Below are 15,942 nucleotides of genomic sequence, written 5' to 3'. Positions count from 1 at the left end.
TGTTTCAACCTCACATAGACGAAAACAGCTTCTGTTCTGACCCTGAACCCCAAAGACACACTGTCATAATGCTCTCATTTCTGCTGTCTCCAATATATATGCAGATGTATTTACATACTGAGAAAGAATTTAAAAGAAACGTACCTCTGTACTGCAGTAATGTCTGTTGCTGTTGCTACACTCACATAAACAGGACCTGCAGGGAATGCAAAGATGCTGTAAAGTTTGTTGGTGAGACCACAAGATATAGGATATTGCTAATTTCACACATAACATCATTTTTGAAGAAACAAGATTTTAAGGCACTCAGCAGGGAAGCAAAGTAATTGTACCCTGGGTCATTTCCTCTCTCTGGAGACTAAATATGCTCTTAGCCTACAGTGATGCTCTACTATATGGGTGCAATATGAAAATTACATGTGTGTATTTGCTGACAGGATATGTACTGAATATCTGTGCTGATGTGGCTCTTTTGGGTTTGTAAGGAGACCCACTTCACTGTGACCTTGTGCCCTTTAATACGGAACAAAACAACTGAATACGCCTGACATTGGAAGAAGCAGAAACTGGAAGTGTCCAAAACACATTCAAGGAATTGATCACCCAAAAATTAAAGTCTTGTCATTTGTCCACATTTATTTGCCCTCATGTCATTTCAAACCTGTATGACTTCCTTCTGCAGAACACAAAAAAAATATTTTGAAGAATGTTAAGGTTCAAACACTGACTTTCAATAAATGGACAAAAAAAAACTCTTCAGACATTCTTCAAAATATCTTGTATATTCTAACAAGGAAAGAAAGTTATACAGGTTTGGAACAAAATGGGGGTGAGCAAATGATGACAGAATTTAAATTTTTGGACAAACTAGCCCTAAAGTCGTTTACCAAATGCTTCTTTTCATGATTTTCTGTACTCTTCTGGAAGTCCTAAGCTGGCCTGCTGACTTATCACACTGTCCACTGACCACACGGTGAGCATGTGTGATCTCGTTCAATCTCCTTCGCTCCACCCACAACCCATCCTCCATGGGCTCTTTCCTTTACTACAGACACTCCAATGTTGTTTCTTAGTTTTCTTGCTATTCCTTGTGTCTACCCGTCAGACCTTGTGGTAAGGATGTCACTGTGGCATTTCCTGATTTTGCTGAGCATCTTTATGCTTTGTAAAGGTAAGAGACAGGACTCTATCCAGTAGATTACACTGATTTAATTTGGCTAACATTTTGATTCGCTGACACTTATCATCTGGGGTTTTGGAAAATGTCTCTTTTTTGAGAAGGATTCAGCCATTTCTTTTTGCAAAAAAAAAAAAAATTAGCCTTGACCATATGGACATATTTAACCTGGGAAGTTTTTCATTTCTGATTCAACATTCTGTACTTATTCTGTTCAGCTGTGTTACAGTATGAGCTGCAATAACATTAACCTTTATGTTGTGTTTGGGGTCTGAAAGACCCAATGGCCTATTGAATAGCTCCAAAATTTCAACTATTTTAATACACTTCAAGTGTCTCCCATGAAAATGTTACATTGTTACTAGAATGGATACCTCTCACGTTTCCAAAAAGTAGAAACATAACTGGGTTTTGATTAGGTCCGAAGAATAATTTGAGGAAAATAAGAGGTTAAGTTTGATTATTTCTTTCTGGTATCTAGGACAGTAAATGATCCGAGGACTTGAGGATTCATTTGTAGCCTGTATTTACCAATGTTATTTCAGTGACGTGTGTAATGAGTAATGCTTGCAGATGGCAGACGTAACAGATCAGCGTGAAAGAGGGTTAAATACAACAGCTCATGTGACTGACACCTGTAATCATCTCAGATCTTTCTACTGGGGTAAGAGGAGGGGGCAGGGGAACATGTGGAAGGAGAGATGGGATGATCTGCTTTTTTATAGAAGCATGATCCAATTGTTACTTGCATGCGGGCTAATTACGGGGCACAAATGACCTCTAGGGTTGGAAATCTACATGGAAAACCTGAAAGGTTGCATGGCTTAAATATGAGGTGGACACATCGTATGATGTAAGGATCTGCAGGATGATCAGAAGGATACTGTGCAGGTTGATGCCAAAGAGAAATGGAATCATGAAATGTGTGTAGTGGAGATGACGCACAGCAAGATGAATGGGAACTGGGTCGCTAAAATCCAGCCATATAGACTACTTGTGGATCAGTCTGTGTCAATTTTGAGAGGAAAAAAGGATAGGGCAAGAATAGAGATGACGTTAACCTTTGTGAGGTTTTCCAAAATGTACAGAACAAAATGAATTGTTATCACCAGTTTCCAGAAAAGCTGAACTGGGAATATTTTTTAAATGATCAACTAGGCATTACATTGAAACTACAGGGAGCAAAACACAGAACCACGTGTATGAATTTCATTGCATGCTAGATGCTAGAACTATTCTCACACTTTTCTAAGCCATTTTTGACCTTTACTTCTTCACATTTTTAAAAACCTTCTTGATGTCTGATTAAAAATAGCATGTTATGTTGAAATTGTTCTAATCAAAAGATCCAACTAGCACCATGCTAAACTAGCAGGCTAAGCTGTTAGCTTGCTAACCGAAGGCTAAACGAGGAACACAAAGATATGAAAATGTTTAATTTGAAGATTTTGGTTCTGGTAATATTTTGTGATACGTAGACATCACTTAACATTTTCATGATTAAAATAAAAAAAATAATTACCCATTAAAAGCCAACTGAACTCACAACCAGAAAGTGTCCAAGCACTTTTATTTGTGTCTTTATTTTGAACAAAATTAATGTATTGTTGTATAACATGAAACATCAGCTTCTTTTTGTGTAAAATTTTCCTTAAAATGTGTTTTTACAAAAAAAATGTAATAATGCCACAGTGTTATTTTAGTATTTTTAAATATTTACTAATATTTGAATTATCTTTAATTTTTATATTTAAATTTTTCATTTTAATTTAATTTTCTATGTGTGTTTGTAAATTTATTAGTTTCTTTAAATATTCTTATATAGCTTTAATTAATTTTATTTTCACTTTGTCATTTTAGTACTTAACCTTATTTCAGTTAGTTGCCACAGCAACATTTCTAATTTTCATTAAAGTTATTTAAGTGTAACAAAAAGGTATAACAAGCCACTATAATTATTTGGTTCAGTAGTTTACAACTTCATCTCTTTCACATAAACACAGACAGCAAAATACAGACCAGTAAGCCTGCGTCTTCTGTTGTTAGGTGAAGACAGTGAGTGCGACAACTTCACGGATCTGGATTTCCAAGAGTCGTTCATGGGGACCTATCTGTACGTGCGCCTGCTGCTCTATACCCGTGCAAACCTCGAATGCGGTCAGGAGCTCCCCCACCACAACTTCACTCAAGAACCCCTATTTAATGTAACAAGACCTACTACCTTTGTCATACACGGGTACCGGCCCACGGGGGCACCGCCTATCTGGATCAACCACATTGTACACTTGTTAGCAGCACAGAAGGACATGAACATCCTGGTAGTGGATTGGAACAGAGGGGCGGCCAATCTCAATTACTTCACAGCTGTGGCCAACACACGGGGTACGGCTGTGAACATCACCGGCTTCATAGAGAGTATGGAGGTTGGGTCAGTGGTCTTTCATTAGCATTTCAGCTCTGAAATAGCTTTGGTCAGTAATGTCCAATTTAACCGATATTGTGTTACTTTCAGAAAGAGGGAGCATCTCTTGACTCCATCCATCTGACTGGAGTCAGCCTGGGCGCACATGTGGCCGGGTTCATTGGTGCAATGCTGGGAGGGCGGGTGGGCAGAATCACAGGTGAGATTCAGGAAAGCCAATGAAACAAAACCGGTCGTAACATCTTCAGTTAGTTAATCTTATCCAATAAATATTGTTTACTAGAAGTTTCACCTGGTTTACTCTACTGTAGGTCTGGACCCAGCAGGGCCAATGTTTGCCAGTGCTCCCCCTGAGGAACGCCTTGATCCAACTGATGCCCAGTTTGTAGATGTGCTGCACACAGATATGAATTGTAAGTATCATAAATTTGAAGACACGCTACTGAAATCACAGAATAAGTGTGGAAGGTCATCCAAATATTCCATGCATACAGTATGTTCTACAAAAATAATACTAAAATAGTAGTGTGCCAAACATAGCCTAACAATTCCACGTTCGAACACTGTTTCCTGTGGCAGCCTTTGGCCTTAGAGGAACACATGGCCATATTGATTTCTATGCCAATGGAGGATTAGATCAGCCTGGATGTCCCAAGACCATCTTCTCAGGTCAGTAAGTTAAGATAAAACATTTGGGAAAGGTCAGGGTTGAGATCTGATCTAATGATATATCTCATACAGAATGCTCTCCAAATAAACCCAAAATGCAAAAAGCTGACTGTGTAATTAAGATTCTGTCATAATTAAATTATGCAATTCTCACAGTGGGATTGAGTTGATTACAAGGTTGTTAACAGGGCTAAAATGTAATCTCATTCCTTCTCTTCTCCACAGGGAAATCTTATTTTGTGTGTGATCATCAGAGGTCTGTTTTCCTGTACCTGTGCGCTCTGAATCACACCTGTAAACTTACGGCATATCCGTGTCCCTCATACAGCGACTTCCTTAGTGGCCAGTGTTTGCAGTGTGAGACCTTCAAGCCTGCTTCCTGTCCTGTTCTGGGTAAAAGCAATACATCTAGTAATCAACCACAATAAATGCAAATATGAATACTGATTAAAGATTGCAAGTGTGATTTTGCTTTTAAACAACAATTCAGTAAATGAATATGCAGGGTAAGTAACTTACATTTTAGACACAATATTGCCAGTTATCGCTGCTCTGCTGATGAAAACATTTCCTTACCAACTACACTGAAAAAAGTTGGTGTAGAAACATTTTTTGTAAATGTCACAATTAATTACAGAAAAGGCAAGTAGCACACTGAATTAAATATGAAGTTTTTAAGTAGAAAAACTGAAGTAGTACTTTCTTGTAAAAGTAAGCTGCTTGTCAGCTCTGCTGTAATCACAGTTTAATAAAAAAAAAAAAAATTAATACTTTTATTTATGAAATACACATTATTTGATCAAAAGAGAGTACATTTATTTTGAAAAATATTTTTATTTTAAATAAAAACTGTTCTTTTGAAATTTCTATTAATTTCCACAAAAATATTAAGCAGCACAACTGTTTTCAACACTGACAATAAGAAATGCTTTTTGGGCTTCATTCAAAATTTCTGAAGGATCACGTGACACTACAAAAAGATTTATTACTTTGAACCTGCAAAATAGATTTAACCAAACACAGACAAGCAAGCGGAGTGATACAAACAGAAAAGCTGTTTATAATGTAAAATTACCTTCATCTTCAGGTTATGACATGAGCCAGTGGAGGGATAGACTCTTGAGGTTGGGCCAAACAAGAGCATATTTCTCAACTACGGCAGAGCTCCCCTACAGCAGTGAGTTAGACTATAACGACTCATTGCAGAAGTTGTTTTCTCAAAGGTATTATTTTGTGCAATATTCTGATTTCTCCTTTTAACAGAGACAAGCTACAGAGCGGACCTAGTTACCTGGAACCAGTTTCTGCGCTGGGGGGTAGACATACTCCGACTGCACAATGGCAAAAATGTAATAGAGTCCCAGATAGATAAGTACGCAAACTGCAATAATGAGTTTATATAACACAATATATTATAGATCCATTCATCTTTGACTTGTCATCACGTAATGATTGTTCTGTATGTTTTTGCTTAGTAAGCTGTTGAGGTTTGAGCAGTATACCTCCACTCGACTCCTGGCGCAGTTTGATGAGGATCTATATCCAATTCAGAAAATCTCTTTACGGATTGTCACTGGGAATGTGATTGGACCTCGATACAAGATAAGGCTGCTACGTATTCGAATAACCCCACTGGAAAATCAAAACAGGTGAGTAACTACACAACACATTGCTTTTCTGAGTTACAGGCATCTAAACTTCTAAACTAATGAATTACACATGCACTGCTGTTCAAAAGTATAGGGTAAGTAATGTTTTTGAAAGAAGTCTTTTACATTCAACAAGGCTGCATTTATATGATCAAAAATACTGTAAAATACAGTGAAACATTATTACAAAATACTCATTCTTTTTTTATATTTTATAAATTATTCCTGTGCTGGCAAAGTTGAATTTCATTTCTTTCAATAAAAAAAACAAACAAAAAAAACTTTCTGAATCTTTTGAATGGTAGTGTAACTGTCATGCATGCTAAACAAAAACAGTCAATTAATTATGGTGCTTTCTGCTTCTTTCCCCAACAGGCCACTAATGTGTCGATATGACATTATTTTGGAGGAGAATGCTGAGGTCTCTTTCAAACCGTTGCCATGTGATTAATCTCATCTGTAGGAAATCAAATTGAAATGCCCATCTGAACTGTTCTGTTACACCAAACACACAAAATAATGATCTTTAAAATAGCATCATATGACCCCTTTAAGGGGGTCTAAACAGTTAAAAACATTTAGTGCCTTTTCTGTGAAATTACTACTGTGATTGCACTAGTATAAAATTATGTTATACCAGGCACATATTCCAGTGTTCAGGACAGAATTAAAGTGCAGTTTTACTATATTAAATTCTGACTCTTAACTGTTGGAACAATCTATATCATTCCTGTATAGTTGGTCTTAATCATCACCAGTATAAACCAAATATTCTACTGTAAAGATGTTTTACATGTACTGCTTTTGCATTCTTGTTTTGTAAAATAAATGACATGGTCTGAAAACACCTGAAGCTTCATTTGAAAACATTTTTGGCACAAATAGATTTTATTTACAGAACAATTTCTACTTTGAGTTTACACAGAAGGATACAGCAAATATGATTTTTTTTGTCATATACATAGGTACGACAAAAAGTCTATTTTAGTATAAAAGCAAAACTAACCATGTGTTGTAATACTGCTATGAAATTGCAATTTAAATACAAAATTTAATTTGCAATTAAATTCACATATAGTATGAATTATAATTTGTGCCTTGTAAATATTGTGGATTATCAAATCAAAAACTAAACTCTAGTTACTTCACTGACAATAAAGAATAGCAATTTTTCAAGATGAGAGCAGAGCAAGGTGATACTTAATCTTTATCACTTTAACTTGCCCAATGAGGTGTCCTATTTTATGTTTCCATCTTCAAATAAAAAAAGCTGTTTCCTTAAATCAAACTAATGGTAGTGGGTGAATCAAAAATGGATGAAAATGATTCACCAAAGTGGAGAAGCAGTGGACCTTGAATCAAGGTCTTGGTGGTTCTAATATCAAAACAGAAACAACAAAAACACTGTTGTTGACAAGTGACCTCAGATTTGAATGGTTGACTTTCTCCTCATGCACTGCCACCTGCAGATAAAAATACAAAAGGAAGAGGACAAAAAATAAAGAACCAATGTACACTACATCAAAAACTTCTGTATGAAAGTCAGAGAAAAAAAAAGTATAATAATGTATATTGATCAGTCAAAAAAAAGAAGATATATATGAACACATATATATCTAAACATATATAATCAATGTATACATACACATTTTCCTCACTACTATTTCAAGTCCTCCGTCCCAGTGGTCTGCTATTGCGATTGAAATTCCCCCTCTGACTGAAGTTCTGTCTGTTAGGTACTGGCATTCTTTGACGGGGACCATCCTGAAGGATCAAAAAGTCATTGTATGAACAATCAAACTTTCTTAAAAATAGAAATGTTTCACATCAACAAGAACTCACCCACTGCCTTTGACGCTCACGGTCTTGTTCCAACCACCTAAAGTTCTCATCCATTTCTTCAGGATCATCACTCATATAGGGAAGTTCACTCTCTTGACTTTGGAAAGACAACAGTAATTCCCACCATTAGAGATGCAGGTGCCAAACACAGAGTTTTGTAAATATTTATATATTGGCGCAGCATCTGAATGCACAGAAATAACATTAAAAGCTGGTCTGAAGACATAGCCAACAAAAACACTTTTCAGTCCATACCCCTCAGGAGCCATTGGAGCAAAGTTTCCCCCAGCAATGGTGATCTTCACACCCTCCAGTCGCTGTTGTCTTCTTCGCTCCAGGTCATACCTGAGGTCACCAGGGTCAGGGACAAGCTGTCGTCTCTGAAGCTAGCAAAAAAAAATCCAAATTTGAACCAACATACTTAAAATGATTTGATACTGATGGACTTGAAAAAGATCAACTTACTGGATCCGGCCCGATCTTGCAGAAGATCTGAGTTTCTGATGAAGGCATTCCGTGTTGCCTATAATAAAAGACCAAGAATTTTCATGATTGTATCGCAAACGGTTTGGAGAAGGATTTAAATGTAGGATTAAGGGGTAATCAAATCTTTAATCCTAAATAAAAATATTAACCCTAAATAAAAATATTAACCCTAAATAAAAATAATAGCGATGCTTATCATTGCAAGCGTCACTAATAAATAAAAACTAAATAATTGGTATGTGTACCTATTCATGACTGGTCTCACGTTTCCCATCTCCTCCTCCTCCTCCTCCTTAAACTCATCTTGGAGTGAATAATACTGTTCAATTGCAAATCGTTCATTAAGTGTGATGCCTTGGCCCCTAAAGTAATTTTCTGCAAAACAAATAAGCAAACGGTTAACCAAAATCAACTCTTTGCTATGTAAAATTAGCTCTTTCTAAGATACACAATATGCTACCAAGGTAATCCATTGGTTCCTGACCTTTAACTTGATGCACAAGGGTGATGATCTCCTGGGCAAATGTCCCAGAATGCACTGCTGATTCCCTGTAAGTCCCAGAATGCTCCAGCATGGGAAGGAAATCAAGGCGTTGTCGACCCACATTGACTAAGTCCAGTGATAACTGCCTATCTGAAGAATATCCTAAATGACTAAACAAGAGGTCACATGATATACAGAGATATAAGGTCCCATTACAGCTTTCCTTTTCCTTTCAAATTTCACATTAACCAGATGAACACTTATGAATAAATATAAATTGGAATAAAATCAGGTACAAAGCTCAGGTACAAAACTTCCATAGAAAAGTTTCATATTAACCATAAACACTGCAATGTTTATTTTAATGCAAAACAATTGGCCTTTTACCTGTCACATAGTCCCTTTTATCTACAAATTTACCAGCACTACTTATATTAATCTAAGATGTCTCTTCCAGTGAAATTAAAAGTGGTCTCCTTTTTTGGAAAACGACTTTAACAACTGGAACGATTCACTGTGACCCAGTAAATTAAAAGCAAGCACACACTATTCGGATTGTTGTTATAACAAATCGTAATTTCAGTTCAATTTGAGCGGTGTGCTAAAAAACGAAATTTTGGTCGGCTCAACCTTCATTTAAATACTCTATCACTAAATAAAAAATTTAACAATGCATAATAAATATATCAGGTCATAATAATTATGGCAAGTTCATGCCTCTCCTCTCACTGTCATTGCGTGTTTCCATTCATCAGAAGATCCTTCAGTAAACTCATTTGCTCCAGAGTGCCAACACATGGTGACCAACAGAGATCAGTCAAAACATCTCAATGTGTTTTTTCTTGCAGTGCAAAATCTTGATTGGTGAGCTTAGTTGAGCAATCTTAGATGAGCATTAGATGCATTGAACCTCATAATAAACTCAAGTATGGTAGTGATGGTATCAACTTTAGGTAACTGCTGGAAGAGTTTTGAAGATCTCCAGTGGGTTGTGGTCTTCGCAGATCCCTCTTCTCGCAGAATAAAACGATATACCCTCCAATTTCAGCGATGGTCTCAGACTTTTCCTTGGTATATTCCTTGGTAATCACTGCTATGTAAATTTCATATGCCAAATCTTGCTGCTATACTGTCTTGCGGATGAAATCAAAAGTCTGTTGGCAGTTGCTTTAATACCTGTTCACAGATTAATTTGTTTGTTGTCGAATTTGCAGTTGCCACTTTGGGTCTTCGATTTCTTTCATCGCCATATCCTTGTTAAAAATACTTCAAAGTAACAGATGCATATTTAGGAAACTTGCAAACTTGAAGAATCTTGCAAATTACTAAAATACTTTCACATGACACAGCCATGTCTACGCAGTTCTCATCGATTATTGATACAACGTGATGAATTTCTAACCCAAAGTCCAAATATGTAAACAAAATGCAGGAGTTCCTGTAGGTCATCTGGTAATGTATGGTGCTAGCAACACCAAGGTCATTGGTTTGGCAAGGAACACAAATTGTAGATCTTGAAGGCACTGTATAGATAAATCACTCGGGATAGAAGTGTCTGCCAAATGAGTAGATACAAAAAGGATACAAAACATTCCTGTTGCTATGTCCATTTGAGTAAAATATTTTGATTATGCTTCTTTGGTTTCTCACTTCATTGTGAATTGATAGCTGTTGGTTCTGCACAATGGAAACCTCACAACGGTGTGTCTTCTTCAGCCCAAGCATCTTTGCTCCATCCACATGTTCCAGTAGTCACTCAATGCAGAATGGGTGGTTGCTGAATGAGGTTGTCATCATCAAATGCAGGTTAGTGATAGTCAAATCTGTGTCTGTGGGAATCTGCCTCAGATTATCCTGTATATGCAGTTTCTTCCAATCAACAAATACACATTATATGGGATAGTACAAACAAATAATCAGCTTGGCGAAAGTCAAACACATGCGAGACATTTCTTGAAGACAGAAAGTTGTGTGAAGTATTTTGCTTCAGTGCCAGATTAAATGATTCAATTTGTCCTTTCAGCCTCATCTTAATCCCTTCAAACAAGGCCATACGTTTTCTCCCACAAGGAAAAAAATCTGCAGCGGGTGACAGTCTGAATGCTGTGGACATCTGGAAAACTTGTGCATACCTACTCGACTTTGATTTGATTGTATGGTTGCTGACTTACCTGCAGCCAATACAGCTCTAAAAGTAGAAGTGCTCAAACCCTGTGGGGCACTGGTATTTTGGTGGAGACATCATCTTGAAGAGCCGAAATGTGGATGTAAAAATGGACTGATTTTCTTTTGCCTGTGTTAACTGGTGGAGAACATTATCCTCAGGTCCTTAACCAAATTAAGCTGAGATCCATGTAATTCCAGTCTAGTGTTTCAGACATCTGATGAGCCACTGATATGAAGGAATTAGTAGCAGAGAAATGTGTTTTTAACAGGACTTACTCCCAACCTGGTAATTCTGTCCTTCCATTTAAATTTAAAGAAGGAATGAAAATGAAAGGCAATCCAAAATCACATTTTCTCCATAGGACAAACTTCCACATGTAAGACACTCGAGCATTTTGGCATTGATGTCAAGAAATAGCACACTGCATCTTGCATGTTGAACTTTTTCTGCAATCTGAGATTTGTACGTTTGGAATTTCTTCACATACCTTCTGAAACTCTTTTCTTGTTAATGATCACCAGCAGTGTAACTTTGACAGGCCTTGGTGCCATTTTAGGATACATTACCCACATCAGGGCCTTGAAGTGGTCCATGTTCCTGATTACTGAACGATTGGTAGCTTTCACATCCAAACATTTGCTTGAATGAGACATGTACATTTGTGTGCCAACACAACAGCACAAGATGAATACTTCAGAAATGTTAGCTCAATCCTTAATTCATCCCATTACTCCCTGGTTTGAATAGGATGGATTAATCACAAGAGATAACTTCAGGGACACTTCCAAGTATCCTTACAAATCCTTTCCCTTTTAAAGGGCCGTCCGGGATATCCTGGCAACCTTGAATGAAGATCATAAAACTTTATGGTTGTATAATTTGCCCATCCTGGCAGTAATCTTATTTCGGTTTGATCTTCAATACCCATGTACACGATGATAAGACACAAAACGGCCCATTCATCGGTTTTCTGGATGCAACTCCACACTTTCCATTGAATCTTCTTGATGTTCACAATCTGTAGACCGTTGTTCTTCAGGTCTTCATGGTGTGAGGACAGTGGACACAGAAAAGAGGCATGAACTTTTGACCCTAACCAAAAGTGGTACGACAAAGATACTATACCTGCTTTGCCCGACGGGTCGACTCATGTCCACCTTGATCTTGAGGGTCTCCTGTTCACTGAAATCCATTCTAGGCGCAGAACCAACATTAGTGTTTGGCTTCCTGTGATACTGAGCTCTTTGGCGAACCACCCCTTGTCCCATCATCCTCCCATGATTCCTTTGTGATCTCTCTTCCTCCCAATCATGGATAGATTCTCTATCTCTGTTCCTCAAGTCAACATCGCTCACATCCCTCAAATCCATTTCCCTCCGTGCTTCTGAGTCTCTTGAATGTGACTCCATTCTAGACTGATCCATGTGTCTTGAGCGCTCTCTTCCTTGAGTTTCTCTTCCATAAGTAGAGTAGTTCTTTCTTGATTCCTCTTGGGGGTTACTATTTAGTCGCCCGCCATGTCTATCTTGTAAAGTATGCGTATGATAGCCTTGGTCTCTTCTATCTTGATCACGATTCCTCTGGGTTTCACTTGTCCTAGGTGGATCTCTGCTCCTTAGATTGCCACTCATTTTTGGGGGATCGCGGCTCCTTGACTCTTTCTTTGCAATTCCATGATCGTGTTCCACAATGACAGGTGCACGAAGTGGGCTGAAGCCCCTGTGATGCTCAACATACTCATCCTGCAGACCAAATTCTGTCCTTCCTTCAGAAGGAGGGTGATGCTCCCTATAATCTGACTTTGATGACCTGTATTAAGAAAGCAAGTAACATTTGTCCAAGATTAGAATGAAATTACAATAATAGATAGCAAGATTTTAGCGTACAATTAGCTGGATCTATATATTCCAATTGCTGATAATGACAGTTAACTGAGACTAATCTCATAGAACAAAAGAAGGGGTAACAATAAAGATTTAATTTATTAAATACATTACTAACTAAAATGTAAAATTAAAGAGATTAAATGTAACAGATGCAATTAGAAAAACATTTATCCATCAAAGAAAGTGACTGAATCCTTTCTTCTTTTCTTCGTTCCTCTCCATCCACGTCAGACGTATGAAGCGGGGAAAGAAATGCATTCTTGTACCTCTCTGCAAAGGAGCCCCTTTTTTTATATTGATCGCCATATTCTTCATTATGATATCCATAATCCATCCTGTCGTGTCTTCTTCCTTCTGGATGTCTTGGATAAGACCTGTCCCTCAATTCTCTGTGGTTGTGTTGTGAACTGAGCTCCTTATCAACGCCTTCATTCCTGTTCCAGCCTGGTGTTGGCATCCTGTAACGCTCTTCAACACCCAAATGTGTGTGATCAGGGGAAGGTAGCCTTTCCCTAGGAAGTCTCCTTGGAGAATGGGGCGGCCTTTCTTCATCTCCCTGCATGTGGTATCTGGTCATAGGTGAAGCCCCTCTTTTTTGAGCATGCTCTATCGCATCAATAAAATTGGCCCAGTGGTCAACATGTTTTTCTCCTTGATAGGAATCTTTGTTCCAGTGTGTGCTATTTTCTACTTTGTTGACATATTCAGGGTTTCTCCACGCATCAGACTGTACCGATGAATGTATCTGGTTATCAAATAATCCTTCCGCTCTCCTCCCATGAAGAGTTGGGATTCTGTTGATATTCGAGAGGTTCAAGAAGCTGTTAATAACCAGCAATGCAACAACAAAATAATGATTTTTGTAACACCGACTTTACTTTAGATGAAATACCTTGAATACAAGGGAGATCTCGAACGCGGACGTGACATTGTTTCCTTGAAAAACAAGAAACTGTTAGCCATGAGACCAGATTTATGCAACCGAGGTCTTCATTCTCAAAATTAACCAACGTTTTAACATAGCAATTTTTCATCAAAATACCACAGCACAAAAAGGCATATTACATATACCCAGGCACTTTTTAAAAACCCTTATTTTCCTGTTAAATATTAAACCAAAGTTTATATGAATTATAAACCTGAAATAGGCACTGGATGTGGTCATCATAAGTTTTAACAAACGTATCTGTAAAGTATTTTGATGTTTCCACTAGGCATGGGCCGATTACCGGTTTCAAGGTATACCGCGGTTTGAACATTTCACGGTTTCAAAACCGCTAATATTTTCCGTCATACCGTTCCTGCGGTATGCACTGTTTTTCATGTCTCCTCAGAGACTGAAAGTGTAGGACTCCCTCAGGTTGAGTGCAGTGTAGAGAGTAACACGACCCTCCTCCTCCTATTGGTGCGAGCGAGCGGTCAGTCGCGTGCGTGCGTGTGTGTGTGTGTGTGTGTGTGTGTGTGTGTGACGACTGAAGGAGCTTTCCCTGGAACTTACGCGTTTTCATCTCGTCTCTGTATAGTTCATATTAAAGCAGTGTTTCAGCGCAGTTCTGCTTTGTTTACAGCGGTAACCAAGGAAACGATATGTATATGAATTATATAACTAAAATTAAATAACTAATTACAGATTTAGGTTAAATAAAGATGTCAGTCTTTATTTTCTTCTTTTTAGGAAGCAAATCAAAGAAAAAAAAAAATTCTACTGTTCCTATTATTCTGTATGTTGCTCAAAAACAAAATATATTGTGTTCAGCGGGAAAAACAGGGTTTTTTTTAACCAGTCATTTAAAAATAGCACATTTTAGAGCTGTAACGACAATACCGTGATACCGTGATATTTTGTTTTTTTTTTTTTTTTTTTTTTACCCAGTCATTTAAAAATAACACATTTTAGAGCTGTAATGACAATACCGTGATATTTTTGCTTAAGGTTATTATACCGTCAAAATCTCATACCGGCCCATGCCTAGTTTCCACACATTATGACCAGTGAATCTGCATGATTTTCTATTTCTTCTCTGATCGCTTTTATGATTTTGATTTATTATTATTATTATAGATATTTATGAGGTTAATTTTCCATTTTTATGTACATTTGTGAAATTAATAAATTGAAACTATTACACTTATTAGTGCCTAAATCATGGTTTTAATAAAACAAAAGCCTGGAAACCGAGTTTTAAAAAATTCTAATATTCCCAGTTTTCAAAAACAAATGTTATCAACACTTCAACGAGGTATGACACTTAATGCTCATTTACAAAGAAATAAGATTTTAAATGTACTCCAAATGAAACAGTAACTCATTACACTACCTACATTAATAATTATTATTCCTCGACATATCTCTTAAATGGTCCATTTAAAAGGCCTGCGCACCACAAAATGACCTGAGATCGATGAAGATGCTAGAGTATGGCATAATAAAAGCTAATTTTCAGAGAAACGCATCTGAATATAAACAATTTATAGAATAAAATAATAGTGAATGTTATAATAGCGTTAGTAAGTATTAGCCTCACATACCCCGAGAAATGGCTTCCACACACAGCTAACGTTAGACGATGCGTCCACCAAAATACCAGTTTCTCGCGAAAGAAAGGAAGGAACAAACTGTCGCACAATGAATTACATCACAGATTAAAAAGCTATCAGAATCGTTACGATGAATCAAATATTGGTGGATTGTTGATATATGTAGTTTAACACACGACCAACTTGACCCAGCGATCCATCCACAAGATTGACCCGGAAGAGATTAATCGAATGACTCGTGCAGTGTTGCCAGATTGGATGGACGATTTCCTCCAGCCCAAAAGCTCACAAAAACCCGCCCAAAACTTTAACTGTCAAAATAATGTGATGGAATATGTAAATCAAGGTTGATAAGGGACATTTTAACTCCTTAAAACAAAATAATGATGACAAAAGTATATAAATATAACGTATCGAATCGGGGCAAATAGCCTACATTAAAGAGAATTAGGCTATGGAACATGAATAAAATATGCAAGCAGACACTGTCAAAACGGCAATCAAGAAATGCATAATTTTCAATGTCAGCATTCAGAATAATCCAATTTAAATGCAAAAAGTGCCCAATATAAGTGATAGGAAAAAGCAACGTAATTAGCAGGTATTTCACACTCGTTCATGC

At 37.2% G+C, this 15,942-nt stretch overlaps 2 protein-coding genes across 4 annotated transcripts; one reads left to right on the top strand and one right to left on the bottom strand.

The window, feature by feature from the left end:
* The first annotated feature begins 1,103 nt into the window (after window positions 1-1,103).
* On the top strand, window positions 1,104-6,395 carry LOC107721863 (lipase member H-like). Its single transcript, XM_016530036.1, has 10 exons — window positions 1,104-1,171; window positions 3,224-3,600; window positions 3,690-3,798; window positions 3,911-4,012; window positions 4,179-4,268; window positions 4,494-4,661; window positions 5,356-5,445; window positions 5,532-5,640; window positions 5,744-5,917; window positions 6,293-6,395. Exons 1-10 carry the CDS (start codon window positions 1,120-1,122, stop codon window positions 6,366-6,368), a joined length of 1,347 nt encoding a protein of 448 aa, XP_016385522.1. The 5' UTR covers window positions 1,104-1,119; the 3' UTR covers window positions 6,369-6,395.
* A 391-nt stretch (window positions 6,396-6,786) lies between these two features.
* On the bottom strand, window positions 6,787-15,537 carry LOC107721896 (uncharacterized protein CXorf23-like). Of its 3 annotated transcripts, none has more exons than XM_016530096.1 (11): window positions 15,312-15,537; window positions 13,675-13,718; window positions 13,049-13,576; window positions 12,022-12,705; window positions 8,730-8,899; window positions 8,491-8,620; window positions 8,225-8,282; window positions 8,015-8,145; window positions 7,760-7,856; window positions 7,563-7,681; window positions 6,787-7,380 (listed from the first exon to the last, which is right to left on the bottom strand). In XM_016530096.1, exons 2-10 carry the CDS (start codon window positions 13,710-13,712, stop codon window positions 7,583-7,585), a joined length of 1,935 nt encoding a protein of 644 aa, XP_016385582.1. In that variant the 5' UTR covers window positions 13,713-13,718; window positions 15,312-15,537; the 3' UTR covers window positions 6,787-7,380; window positions 7,563-7,582. The 3 variants fall into 3 exon arrangements, with proteins under 3 accessions (XP_016385582.1, XP_016385583.1, XP_016385584.1); XM_016530097.1 differs by having other exon boundaries at window positions 7,576-7,681; XM_016530098.1 differs by having other exon boundaries at window positions 7,579-7,681.
* Window positions 15,538-15,942: the final 405 nt, after the last annotated feature.

This window comes from Sinocyclocheilus rhinocerous, unplaced genomic scaffold (assembly GCF_001515625.1).
Source record: "Sinocyclocheilus rhinocerous isolate Xijiao unplaced genomic scaffold, SAMN03320098_v1.1 scaffold90, whole genome shotgun sequence".
NCBI classification, from domain to species: domain Eukaryota; kingdom Metazoa; phylum Chordata; class Actinopteri; order Cypriniformes; family Cyprinidae; genus Sinocyclocheilus; species Sinocyclocheilus rhinocerous.
This window is presented reverse-complemented; position numbering and strand designations above follow the sequence as displayed.